We start from the raw sequence: 14,229 nt of genomic DNA, 5'->3' as shown, positions 1-14,229 counted from the left end.
TTTGGAGATGACAGCGAATGAAACTGCAATGAAAAGTTTAAAAAAAATGAAAAGTCCTAAAACCCACCGTGCAGATAGGACGGTTATTTAGTACTCATTAAAAAAAACAATTAAAGATTGATATTTCTGGTCATTCTGGTGATTGACAGACACTTGTAATCACCGTTTTGATATTGCCGTTTTGGCCAAGAAGAATTTTCAGAAAAAAAAAAAAAAACGTGTCATCAAACTAGGCTTTGGGCGAAATTTCTCAGCACACCCTTACTTTAACTTTAAAAAAATGACTGAAAACGAAAATTCAGGCGCATACAAATGTTCATTCTGCACTCCTTAGTATTTATCTTGGCAGTATAAGTATAACAATAAATCTATAATTTCTTAAATCAAAACTGATGACGATAAAGGAAAGCTTCTCTCTTGTTTACGTTGCTAATCCTCCAGACACTTCGATGCAATTACCGGTGACGTAGCTACTTCTATCTGAAGCTAAAAATAGCACCACTTCGGCCACCTCTAAAATTTCAAGCAAAGAAAAAATAGTCTTACTTATAATTATAGAAATATTGAGAATTGAATATTTTAACCTTCAGGAAGCCCCATACGACCGAACGGAATCAAAGCTTTGAATTTTTCTTTCACTTTATCAGGCACAGACTGAACCATTGGAGTTTCAATGAAACCAGGTAAAACAGCATTACATCTTATGTTGTGCCTTTCAGCGAAAAAGTTGAAATTACTAAGGGCTTCAAACCCAATGAAATTAAATAATACATACTTTGCCAATTCTTTTGATACAGATCTTGTAAAAGCTTCAACTCCAGCTTTGCTAGCAGCATAGTTGCACTGACCAACATTACCAGTTTTCCCAATAATTGAGGCAATATTTATTATGCTGCTCATTGGAATTTTGTCATCCAGCATAGCAGCAGCTGCAGCTTGTGTGACAAGAAATGTACCCTACAACAGACAGTATACAAAATAAGTCAAATGATATCTCATTATCTATGTTTTCAAATGTGTGTAGTACCTTGAGGTTAACATTCATGACAGCATTCCAGCTGTTTTCATCCATTTTGAGCAAAAAGTTATCTCTTGTGATCCCAGCTGAATTAACAACTACAGAGGGAGCTGCGTTGAACTTTCCTCTGATGTCAACAATGAGAGACTGAACTGACCTGCCTACCTGTTCTCAATAAACAATAATCTGATTAGTTGGGAAATGGTGGGGAAATGTATTAATAATTACTGAGACATCCACTGGGAGTGCCAAGTGTTCATTTCGTCCCCCTGGTTGATTTGCAATTGCATTAAAACATACATACATTAAATACATGTTGTAGGTACATACATACCCATGTCATCAAGATACTTCTTCGTTTCTTCAGCAGCAATTGAATTGAGGTCAGCCACAACTACTCTAGCTCCTTCTCTAGCAAGCACATGGCAAACCGCCCTGCCAATGCCACTTCCTCCACCTGTGAAGAACATTACTTTAGTTTATTGCAGTTTTACATTAAATTACACTGTGACAAAGTAACAGGCTTTCAAAACAGCTGCCGCGAGCAGGAGCTGAAAGGGATACACCAGGTCGTCGTAATAACTATCAAATTATTACCAGTTACAAGGGCAAGTCTCCCTGAAAGCAATCCAATTGGTGATGCCATTAATTATACTTTGATTGAACAATTTGTAACAATTCAACTAGAAGAAAATTCAATGCAAAACGTTTAGAAAATAGGGAGAAAATGCTGTATGGCGACTGACGAAAAAAAAGAACTTTGTTTTGGACGCCAACGCCACCTGTGTTCTTAAAGTAAAAATAGCAAGTAGGAACACACAATTTTCAAATTTCAACATCGGTTTGTACTACTTTATAGTTACCTGAATGTTGTAAATGAGTTTAATGCAAATACTGTACGTGTAATAATAAACATAAATTCAATCCAAGGTCATGTCAACAACATGAGCTTTCATTTAATTTTATTTCTTTAAAGGAGAAAATGGTTTCCAGTGCATCGGTATTATTAAACATTTTTTAGTAACGGTTTGTTGCTTGTTCATGAGAAAAGACTAAAGAGAGATAATCAGAGTAGGTCATCTTTGTCACAGAGGGTCTTACGTACGAATACGTTTCAATTCACAAATTTGTACGATGATGTGAACACCACATGACAGTTCCAGAGCAATTTGAAAGACTCGAAGAAGCGCTAAAAAAAGTTGCTTAGGCTACTTTCCATGCTCGTCGTGATCTTGAAAATTTGAATGGATTTATCCAGATAACGTCATTCATTATAACTAATAAAGGAAAGAGTGGGTTCTTGTATTATTGGTAACACGCCGAACGACACCTTGAAATAGTCTATAATCCATTGCAAATCATCACTGCTTCAACACACAAATTTTGCACTAAATTTAATACAAGTTCCAAATCATCAATCACCTCCAACAGTAGTTGCTTTGTTACGAGGTATGGTTAGAATTTATTATTATTTCAATAACTAATAGGAGCAAAACCATAACAAATTTGATTCTATTACTTATTAACTTACCTTAATTTATTTAAACCGGTTAAAAATATTCATGGCTCATATCTCGGAAATACCACAAAGAGTCCGACAAAGACGGTCTCACAAAGGGCATGCCATTACATTTGATTAGGGTAAGGCAAACGGAAAGATTTTCAGCTTCAAAGAAACGATGTCACATTAGCTTTACATATTTATTGGTTACACCGAACGTGAAAACGAAATCTTTTTTTGCACGATTTTGCCATGTAAGCAGCAAATTATCCATCAACAAGTCACAAAATCGAAGAAGTACACCCAAAAAAAAAAAACAACCAGACAGATTTTTTGAAATACATTTATGTATAATTGTATATGAACCAACTTTTGCATCGTTTTCTAAAATTTGTGGGTATTCAAATTTTTGTAAAAAAAAGGACAATATTATAACCGCAAATCAGAAAGAACGAAGAAGGAAACAACGAACGCAACCAGTGATATAATAAACAACATATTCCCAATCCCCCCAGTTGTCACAATTGATTTTCTAGCTACTAATCTTTTTTTTCAATTTTGACCAAAATAAACAAAAGTAAAAAGAAAAAAACAAGCTTTTTATTATTATTTTAAATATTTCAAGGGGGAAAAAGAGAAAATCCTTGATAATTTCTGTGTTTTTTTTTTGTTTGTTTGTTTCTTCGAATATAATATGTAATAATAATAGGGTTGATTGCACATTGATTAAGCCAATTTTGTCGTCAGAGTCTGATGAGGAGCGGAGCCGCCGGTCATGCTGACAAAGTTGTCGTAAAAAGCATTGAGATGGTTGGTGGCGCTGGCCTCTTGTTTGATATAAGTCTGGTGATGATGCGGCGATGAGACGGCAAAGTGATGCGAATGCTGGACACCCAGCGCCGCCCCGGCCGCTGACTGGTGATGCGGATGGTGGACAGACGGAAAATTCAAACTCTTGGCTGCCGCTCCGAAATAGTGGTGCTGGTGATGACTCATCGGGCCGTGGCCGTGGTGGAGCCGGACCTGTTGTTGCTGCTGCTGCTGTTGTTGCTGGCCGGCATCAGCCGTGTGGTTCATTGAGGAAGACAGTAAATCTGCATTGACAGAGCCGACAGAGACCCAAAAGGGAGGTTCAGAATAAATTAGTCCGCTGCTACACGAAAGTCACGAAATGATTTCAAATGGCCATTGTCGGGAAATCATACCTCGCTCGGTCGATTTCGAATGCAAGTCCGACTGCATCCGGTCGATTTTCATTCCGCCAATCAAGTGATTCGATGACGACGACGACGACGAGCCGTTGTGCTGGTGAGGATGGTGGTGGTGGTGGTGGCTGAGTGAGCTAATGCCTCCGCCAATGCTGCTAGAGTGCTGGTGATCCATCGAGGCCGCTCCCGCAACTACCGAATTCGTGTGATTGGCTGCCGCCGCCGCCGCAACAGCCGCCGCAGCCGCCGCCGCCGCCGAATTGCTCTTGGGTTTGCGCTTGCGCGTCTGAATGCCGTCCTTGCGCATGGCCAGCGGACGGTTGACGCCGTGCAGTTTGTGGTACAGTCCGCAAGCGTTGCAGACCGGCTCTCCCTCCGCGTTGCGACGCCACAGGGTCGTCGTCGTCGTCCCGCAGTTGGTGCAGCACAATCCCAACCGCCTGGTGGCGCTCTGCGTGATAGAAAAAGGCGAGAGTTTTAAAAAAACATCATTCGGTTATACACGCAACATTGATTCAGTTTGTCGTAATATTCGAGATGGATCGAACGTTATCTCTCCCTGAAGAAATCGCCATTGAATAATTCATAATTGAATCGGGGGAAAAAGAAAAAACAATTTCCCGTGATTGCAAATGAAAGAGAAAAGAAGGTAGTATGATGCCACACGACGATGAAACATTGCCGCATTGAATGGATCAAAAAGTCCTTGAGAGTCGATCTTATTAAAAAATAAAACTTAAGAGCGTGATGACGTAATCAAAAAAAGAAAGGCTTTTCCCATACAGTCGACAGAGCCCTTGCCCGCATATATTTTTTTTCGGTAAATGTGAAAATCGTGTACATTTATTATTAGTTTTTAAGGGGGTTAAAAAGAAAAAGAAAAAAAACGCACCAGTCGGCGTGGAGGCTTCAGTAGGGGTCGATTGATTCCGTTGTTCATCTTGTGGTAGAGTCCGCAAGCGTTGCACAAGTAATGGCCGGTGCCGTCGCGACGCCACAACGGCGTCGAAATCGAGCCGCAATTGACGCATTCTCGACCCTCCAAATAACTCGACGCATCTTCCACTGTAAAAAAATTAAAACAATTGACATTTAGCAATTTGAATTTCCACTTGGGATGAGCGCCAATAGATTTAAATCTTGCCATGAAAAAAAAAGCCACCACCAGGAATAAATTATTTTCTTCGTTACGTGATTGGTGGTGTATGGTTAGCCAGTTATAAAGAAGCGAAAGAAATTTTTTCGTTCACGTGAAAAAAAAAGTGATGGGGCGGAAACGAGTCCATCATACTTTGGCAACGATGTAATTAGGGAGGGAGTGATCCGAAGCGGAGGGGAGGGCAGTCATTACTATATGGTGACGGATGGTTTAAGGCCTATAGAAAAAGAAATGAACTTTCCAGGAAAACGAGAGAAAGAAAGAAAGAAAAAAAGAGAAGCGATCGTTCGAGTCTCGTTAACTATCGGCTCGGCAAAAGAAAAACACGCAAGGGACGCCGGCAGCAGCCAATAACACGCAATCAAATAAGCCATTTCATTCGGGTTAATATCTTATAGCGAGAGATTAGAACGCTACTAAAGCTACTACCACCACCTACTGGATGCAGTCATAAAATTCCCGGGGATTAGTCGCTTTGGGTCATTTTCAAATTGAAATTTTCCGAGAAGAAGAAGAAGAAGAAAAAAGGGGGAAAATTAAATTTTAAAAATCAAAAAAAAAAAAGAAAAAAGAAAAAAGAAAGAGAGAATGTATCAGCCTATAAGGTGAAAACCGTGTGGCGACGGAGACTTTTTGTCTGTGTGCGTTTTGTGCTACACCACACACATACACTCAGGTGGAAACGAGAGATAACCATCCGCTGCCGGACAGCCCACCATCCATCAGCAGCCACAAAGAAGGACAGCCAAGGGGACGGACACAGGAAAAAAAAAGAAACAAAAAGGAGAAAAACAACACAAGCTGGCTGAACCTCTTTCTCTCTCGTCTGCCATAGTTTTCCAGTCGTACTGGCTCCAATGCTTTCATCGACAACATTGTCTCCCGTATATAAAGCTCTCACACACACACACAAGTCTCCTTTTTTGCCTTTCCCATTTTGTTGTTGTTGTTTCCCTTTTTTTTGTTTTTGTTTCTTATTTTCTTTGGTCGTTCCCATCAGCTGACAAATCGACCCCCCCTCATTGATTGATTTCTCTTAGGAGGTACACACACACACTCGACTCGGAATGGAAACGGATAATAGCGCGCCCGCGACCTGTATAATATACGGACTTATTACTGCCGGGATTTCAGCCAACTGAATTTTCCCACAGTCGACAAGTGAGTCGAGTGAATGTGTCGATATACTCACTCCACATTTCGCCATTTGACAAATCTTAGAAACACTAGAAATGTGTCTCAACTCGTTTTTGTTTTTAAAATAACCAGCCAGTAATATTTGTCTCGGTCTTAATCGATCCCTTTAATTAACGGGGTCCCTCTGACGGCATCAATCAACGGGAAATTCGTAAAGGAGAGAATGTCGGGCGCACAAGAATTTATAGAAGAACAAGATGTTTGAAAACTAAACAGTATGGGCACAAGAGAGACAAGAAACAGAGAACCAGAATACGCTGCTGCTGCTGCTTTATATTGCGTGCATGGCGTTTTGCCTCTTTCTTTTTTTTTTCATTTGGCCGGTTCAAGACGCTCAACAGCTTTGGCTTTTCCAGCTTTTTTAAGAGCCAAATAGAGCGCAAGAAGACCAGCACTTTTCTCTCCCCGCTACACTAACATGAGCGAGAGAGAGAGACAGGGAAGGGGAATTTGTCTTGCATAATATATCTGCTGGGAGATGGAGCAGAAGAGAAAAAAAAGCTTTCTTCTTCTTCTTCTTCTACACTCTTGGACTGCTGCTGCAACACACACCAGACATTTGGCGGCGGTGGCTGCTGTTGCGGCGGCGGCGGCGTCGCCAGCCGTACAGACCGGTCCCGCTTCATCACGGTCAAGTGCCGGATTCCAGCAGCAACAGCAGCAGCAGCCACAAGCTTTCACATGGGCAAAAGTGGAGAGGTGCTCTTTATTCTTCTTCTTCTTCTAGAAAACAACAACAGACACACACACACACACACACACAAGCAGAAGAAGTGTTTACTAAATACGCCTTTTCCCTACTCGATTGGAATTCTTTTCCGGCCTCGCGTACATCATCGGCACTCACAGCAAACACACACCAGCTTCCAGGACGATGCAGAAAAATTGCCCACACAGCAGTGAGAGTGACTATAGTGTCATAACAAAATCGACTAGCGTTCAAGTGCAGTCTGAGCCCCTTTTTTTTAAAATAAAGCCCGGCGGATATTTAGTCGTCGTATACAAATCGCGAACTTTTTTTAAAAAATAATTCCATCATCCGGCTTTTATATAATTCCGGCGGAATGATTGAGTGCCGATTTGGCAAATGGAACAAGAGTCAATTTCTGCTCAATGACTAATGAGCTTTTCCTCATTTAAAAATCAGCGGGTACTTTTCAACCGCAGACAAAAAGGAGGGTGGAAAAAAGAGACTCGCAACAATAGTCGATTTTCCAGTTATTTCTTCTTCTTCTTCTTCTTTTTGTGTGGTGCACGACGCGAGAGGATTGTTAGCTGTCCCCTAAACTTTTTAATAGATGGTATATATATACATACATATATACCTATAATGGTTCCGGTTTGACCGCCTTTTTTTTCTTTTTTCGAACACACTAAAAACAGGAGAGAATCCTTTTTTTTTTGTCTTCTTTACTTTCTTAAAAAGACGAAAAGAAAAGAAACAAAGTTTTTCTTTTTTCTTTGTCGCGCGGTCGGTTCTGGGTTCAGGTCGTCGCGGCGGGACGATCACTTTGAAGCGATAAGATTGTTTCGCTGTTCGTCAGCTAAGTAGGCGATGGCTATCTCGGATCTAATAGCATCTCTCTCTCTCAACCGCGCCGTCGTCGATTATATATCCTTCCTTCCTTTACCACCCACTCCTATCCATGCCCAGTCTCTCCCCCTTGTTGCTGGTTGGTTCCTTCTTGAAATAATAATATACGGCGACTGGCGTCCACCTCTTTCTAATTCTCACGTTGGGTTTCCGTTTCAATATGGTCTGACAAACGCCTGAATCCGACATGGCAAATTTTTCTGGGTTTTTTCGTTCTTGTTCTTTCTTAAGAGTCCGTCAAGAAAACTGAATCGAGACCGGTTCCCGCGCTTTGTCAAGTCTGCACCTTTCACCGCATGACGAGTGGACACGGCGCAGTATATCCGCCATCATCAAAATTCAAAATGAATCATCGTCGTCCCCTTCGAGAGAGCGCAGGAGAGCCAGGCAAAAAAAAAAAACTGGAAATTTTACACGCCGAACTTCCAACCGCAGACGTACATGGCGCCAAATCCAAAATTGTTATTAGAATATTCAAATCATTCCGGATCTTTTTTGGCCCCTGTACCCATCACATCACGGCATCAAACGTCACCCAACAAAATAAACTGCCACCATTACAATCTCATCTCGACTTTATCCCAAACTTCTTCTCCCTATACATATCCGTAACGGCCCATAAGATAACAATTAAACACCGACCAGACTAAAAGGGGGGAAAGAAAAACAAAAGGCCGCCAAACGGGAATCTCTCTCTCTCTCTCTTTTTTTTTTACGGCCATATATAGGCGAAAATGGATCTCGGCTTGTCCCACTTTGTTACGCATTTGCAGTGATCCCGAACCTGGGAGTTTTACGACTTTGAAATATTATCGTTTTACGTAGAGATTCCCATAGAGCCAATAGACACTTGACGATCAAATATAGGCAAATATATTAGGCAATGGATGAATTGTGTTTACCGTAGGAAGAGTGGTGCTGGAAGCTTTGATGGTGGAACGAGCCGTCGTGCGGATGGTGATAGGCTCCTCGAGTCCAGGGCGACAGGTTGGCGGCGGCTGCGGCAGCGGCGGCCGCAGCCGCTGCCGCTGCGTGGTGATGGTGGTGGTAGGCGGAATAGGCGCCGAAGCCACTCGAAGCTGTCAATTTTTTCCAACCGCAAAGAAAAATCCAGTTGGTTTAGTAAATGGAGAAAACACTTGTAACATTATTTCTTTCGGCTAAACATTTCGTGCTAGGCCTAGACTTCTTTTTGAACTGGGAATCATCTACTCATTGAAATAAAATTTGTAGCTGGATTACCTGCGGTGGAACTGAGGGCGGCAGCCGCTGCCGCCGGAAGAGCCATGGACATGGTCGAGTAGGCGGCCGAATGAATGGATGAAGCGGCTGAAACTCCGACGGGAGTTGTAGACGACGAAGCAGTGCCACCACCACCTCCGCCGGTGTTGTTGTTGTTATTGTTGCTGTTGTAATCGCGCGAACTGATCATTCCAGCGCTGGATGGCGACGATGAGGAGCAAATGCCGCCGGAAGAGGACGAACTGGTGATGGCGGCCGAAGTCGAACCAGATGAAGAGAATGCCAATCTTCCGGACATGACGGATGAATTGTAGGCTGAAGCTGATGGATGAAACATTGAAGCACTGGGGCTGCCCATGTGATCGGTTGAGGCCCATCCGCCCGAATTGTGGCCGTTCAAATGATTCACTCCGCCGCCAGACGGACTGCCAATACTGCTACTCCCGCTGGATCCGGCCGCCGTCGCCGTCAACATGCTCGACGAAGCCCCGCCGGATGAGCCCGTATTGGCTAGGCTTCCGCTGGATCCTGCCGCTGCCACGGCAACGGCTGCAGCGGCCGCCGCAGCTCGCCCGCTCATGTAGGCCAAATAATTGTGATGCTGCTGGTCGGCCGTCGACGGACTCACATTTCCGCCACCCCCACCACCTCCAGCCGAATTGGGATTCCCCCCGTGGTGATGGGACGGAAGGTTTTGATGGTGATGATGAAACATGATGCGGCCCGACGATCCAGCTGTCGATTCGGTTTGATTTATTCAGGACAAATCTATTGGAGGAGGAAAAAAAATAGTGGCCTATAAATAATGTCTATTATAAAACAAGTATAAAAGTCCAGATTGGTGAAATTAACTGGCCAGAAACATCAATGTAAATAAAAATGGGTAATATCTACTTGAATTCTAATGAAGGGGGTAAAGTGCATATTAGGAAAGAGATGGAGAAACTGGCTCGAAGCTGCTGCTGCTGGCCAGCACAAGTTATTGCCGTGTAAAGTGTTTAATCTAACACAAGACGAAATCGACAGTGGGGGATTGCGTCAATATCTCGATTTTTTTTTTTGAAGAAAAAGCTACAAAGTTATCACATCATATCGTGTGTCGCCATTACAACACTTGGCGATTGGGATAAGATGACTGCTGCGCGGGGGCCTTTTTGGCTACTCCCCCGACACAGAAATAGTCTAATCTGCTCGCCCATAACAGCGACAGTGTTATGGCCCATTATCTTAACTTTTTGACATCCATCGACGAGTTCATCAAAACCTCCAATTTCGCCCCCCGTTGGTCCAATCGCCCAGTTAAATACAAATCGATCCATAGGGCTAACACGCTCAAGTGTTTGTGGTTGGCCAGCAAGGGTGCTACATTTCTCAGCTGGGTGCAAATCCTGTTTTCTACAACGAGCTAAACTAGACAGACACATACACACAAACACCGTCTCAAGGAGGCTAATAAATCAACGGAAGTGCTACGCGTACCGCAGTTTGCAACCAGGGCCGGCCCGGCCCTTTTTCCGATCTGCCATTCGCGAAGCCTAGACAAAAAGCTCGACAGCAGATGGGCCGGAAAAACCGCAAAAGGGGTTCAAAAAGAAAAAGAGTTGTCACAAATTTTTGAGAGAAGTTTTCGCTTTTTCAAAGTGGCGGACGCGCGGGTCTGGTCGGGTCTGGAGGTGACGGCGGGGGTCAAACTTGTTGTCGTCCTCGCGCATCATTAACCGACACAAGAAGACGATGCGGTCACGCATATGTCTACGGCAAAATGCGTCCGATGCAAAATGAGGCCGCGCACATTGTACGGGCAACACAACATGTGACGCAGAGAGAACCCCTCCAGCCGCAACTAAAGGCAACAAACTTTGTCTGCGATGAATTACGACTAGACGGCCGTTAAAATTTAACACGGCTCCCGGCAAAGCTCTCAATTTATTGGGACAATAATGGCTGCTGTTTGTCTAGCTAGAGTCCCCCTCCTCCTAACCCGTGTGAGGTTTTGTCGTGTGTAACTTGAGACAACACACAGTCCGTGAACTGTTTTTGTTATTTCTTCATTTTCCATCAAAATTCAATGAACATTTTTTCGCTCTTTTTTCCCGTTCCGGGATTTTTTGTGTCTAAAACCGAAAATGTTTTTAATTATTTACAGGCCGGCATATTTTTCGACGGGCAGCAAAGAAAAACGTGAGAGGAAGTAAGAAGGAAGAAGGGAAAAAAAAAAAATGGGCGGAGAGGAGCGATGCGACTCATCATCGTCTGTAGACAAGTGACATCTCTCTCTCTCTCCTTTCCAACATTATATCCATGTATAAATATATGAAGTTATTCGAGAGTATGTCTCTCAGTGTGTAGGCCCTACTACACACTCACACGTAGGGAGTCGGCCCCTGTGTTTGGTTTGCCTGTTATTCGGGACGGAATGTGTTGCTCCCAAGTTTTCTTCTTCTTATCTCGTTGCTGCGCTAGCAGCGGCCCTCTCCGTCGTCGACATTCCAGTCATCATCATCGCGAAAGAATATATAACATTTCATATATTCAGATAGATACTTCTACTTATGAAATGTTATGCGTTTCGGGTGACGGGGAGGTGTACAGCGAGGAAAAGAGCCAGGAAACTTCACTATTTATAGGTTGGCACCAAGTGGAAAAGAAACGAAAAAAAACAAAAAAGTTCTTAGTCTTCTTCTTCTTCTTCTTCTTTCTCTCTCTGTACGCGCGATCTAATCTTATCCCGTGAGCTCATTAGCTCTGACACTGATCATCATCCTATCTGATGGTGGCACGGGTCTCGGGAGGGGGTTTGCTGACGCTCTCTTCTCTTAGCTGCGTTCGCTTCGCACCGACGTACAGATCCTTTGCCAACAGACTGATAACAAGTAAATATGGAAAAAGAATGAAAGAAAAGATGACGGCTCTCTCTCTCTCTCGTTTCGACGTGCATCTCACCACGAAAGACAATGAGATGCTGGGAGCCCCCCGTTCTGGCAGCGTAACGATTGGGGGGTGAAATAACAGGCCGACACGGGAGACGACGAGGTGTTGAAAAGTCTCACCTGATCCAACACACACAAGGTCCGCAAAACATAAAAATATAAAAATGTGTTCTTCTCGTTGGATGATTCGCGTTCTCTTTCCAACTACCGGTTTTTTATTTTGTCGAGAAAAAGGTAGGACTGTCACTTCTATACAAGGAAAAGATCCCGTGTGATGGGGCACATAATCAGGCCGACGGGATGCAGTCAAGGGGAAGGAAAAAGGGTTTCTTTTTTCCTTCTTCTTCTTTTCTACCGAAGTCCCAAATTGAATTTTAAGGGCTGATTGACTTGGAACTTGTCACTGATTGACTTTTTGGGGAGAAAAACTGGCTGGGAAGAAGAAGAAGAAGACGGATGAGTTGTCGCCACCAGATGGCCGTCAGTGTCCGACACCCCCCCCCCAACCCAGCAACCCGTAGTTGAAAAAGTTTTTTTGAAGTCGACGTCGACCTTTTTGGCTGCTTTGATACAATCAGTCCAATTAGTCTTGCCATCGCCTCTATATAAGATCCGATGGCTGGTAGTTTGCCGAACGGGATACCCTGTGTCTTGTGTACACACACACACGGTGTAGAGCGGAATAAGAACATTTTCTCCCCAACGCTCGACATTGGGGAGAATTCGAAAAAATTCCTCGAGCGGAAAATAGTCAAGAAAGAAAGAAGAGTCGAGATTAGAGAGCGACAGAAAGAGGCGTGGCTCTTGTGAAACTGTTTCATTCCGTGGTGAGCTGCTGCTGGCCCGGCACGTGCCATCATCCCAGTTGAGCAGCAGCAACAGCAGCGTCAACCTCAACCCGATGGCTGGTGTCGCGAGCGGCGAGAGATCTTCGTGATAAACATCTCATCAACCCCTCCCATCGCGTCCCCCCCCCCCATACACAGTTGAATGATGATGGAATCTTCTTCATCATCATCACATCCAGGCTGGGCAGACAGCTCAGCGGCCTTTTGGAGGACCAAAGCCAAACTATAAAGGAATCACAATCTCGCCTGCTGTCTCCCAATATCGTCCAACAGCTCGTCTCTCTGCTCCAAATGATCCATCATCCCCAACGCAACACAAAGTCAACGGACCTCATCTTTTTCCACCGAGCGCCGTCGGGTCCTCATCCGTGTTGTAGCGGTCCACACCAAAATGCAAATCAAGACTCGCCGGGATGACGACGACGACGATGCTTAAAGCTTAACATAATATTTAGACTGAAATGCTGTAAAACCTAAAAATTGTTTGATGGACCGACATGTTAATCGCGCAGATAACTTGTTGGACGACTCGGGTCGGGACGTTATTATTTGCGTGGATGTATCAATGATTATACCAGTTGATTGCTAATGACAGGCCGCTATTTTATCAGCTGCTCTACGCTTCCGGGCGGAATGAACTACCAGCATAAGATACGCACGCATCGTTTATGCAACCAATATCTAAAATTTGGAACCCGAGGCGGTTGAATAACGTCTCAACTCTTTATGTATGAAAAACCGGCGGAATACAAACGCACGACGATAGTCAACATTCAATTCTAATGGACGCAAACTTGTTCTCCTATCAGCAAAACGTGAGAGCCGCAATCAGCCAGAGCATGCTGGACTACATACGTACATGCTGTGCGACAAAGAGAGAAGCACGTCACACAAGGCAAATTCCACGACAACCAAAGAAGAAAAATAAAAATTTTTGATTTCAAGTTTGTTTTTTTTTCTTACCGGAAATTGGTCGATGGATTGAAATGCAGTCGATGATAATTTTTCTTCTTTTTCGGCTACCGGGAAAAACCAAAAAAATAAACAGCAACAGACGACGACGACGATGAAGAGCTGGAGAAAGAGACAAGACGGAGAGCAAACACAAGACGCCACACTTTGAGATGCCGCCGAGGGACTCACTGAAGCAAAGTCGGACTCGGGGCTGGTGCTGGTTTCGTCGCGGTAGTTTCTTTTTCGGGGAGGAGACTCGAGACTCCACCTCCGTCAGAGTGCCATTGGATCCAGCGCGACCAATCCTGTGCGATTCACAACATATTAGATGGATACATCATTCATTTTCCTACAGCCATGGAGGACAACTCCTTTACCGTGGCGGTGATTGTTTCCTTGTCGTCCACAGAGGAGGAGGGTGGATCCCCCCCCCCCTTTCCAATTGTGTCCTTAAACTCTCGTGTGCCGTATATACCATCATATATACCGTCAATCGGGTAAATGGCGCCGACTCTTGTCCGACTTTCAAGTTGTACCACAGGTTAATGAGGAGACATCAATTAACATTATCTACGTTC

General features: G+C 43.9%; 2 protein-coding genes across 2 annotated transcripts; both read right to left on the bottom strand.

Annotated features, from left to right (window-relative positions):
• Positions 1–315: 315 nt before the first annotated feature.
• Positions 316–1,787, bottom strand: LOC124314470 (estradiol 17-beta-dehydrogenase 8-like). Its single transcript, XM_046779682.1, has 7 exons — positions 1,616–1,787; positions 1,353–1,475; positions 1,247–1,287; positions 1,028–1,183; positions 776–957; positions 585–712; positions 316–513 (listed from the first exon to the last, which is right to left on the bottom strand). The coding sequence occupies exons 1-7, from the start codon at positions 1,662–1,664 to the stop codon at positions 422–424; spliced, it is 771 nt and encodes a 256-aa protein (XP_046635638.1). The 5' UTR covers positions 1,665–1,787; the 3' UTR covers positions 316–421.
• A 918-nt stretch (positions 1,788–2,705) lies between these two features.
• Positions 2,706–14,214, bottom strand: LOC124314431 (transcription factor GATA-4-like). The gene is made up of 7 exons (XM_046779616.1): positions 14,029–14,214; positions 13,661–13,956; positions 8,920–9,687; positions 8,580–8,756; positions 4,620–4,792; positions 3,725–4,178; positions 2,706–3,613 (listed from the first exon to the last, which is right to left on the bottom strand). Exons 3-7 carry the CDS (start codon positions 9,632–9,634, stop codon positions 3,246–3,248), a joined length of 1,887 nt encoding a protein of 628 aa, XP_046635572.1. The 5' UTR covers positions 9,635–9,687; positions 13,661–13,956; positions 14,029–14,214; the 3' UTR covers positions 2,706–3,245.
• Positions 14,215–14,229: the final 15 nt, after the last annotated feature.

This window comes from Daphnia pulicaria, chromosome 10 (assembly GCF_021234035.1).
Source record: "Daphnia pulicaria isolate SC F1-1A chromosome 10, SC_F0-13Bv2, whole genome shotgun sequence".
NCBI lineage: Eukaryota > Metazoa > Arthropoda > Branchiopoda > Diplostraca > Daphniidae > Daphnia > Daphnia pulicaria.
Note: the sequence above shows the minus strand (reverse complement) of the source record. Positions and strands in the feature narration are given on the sequence as shown.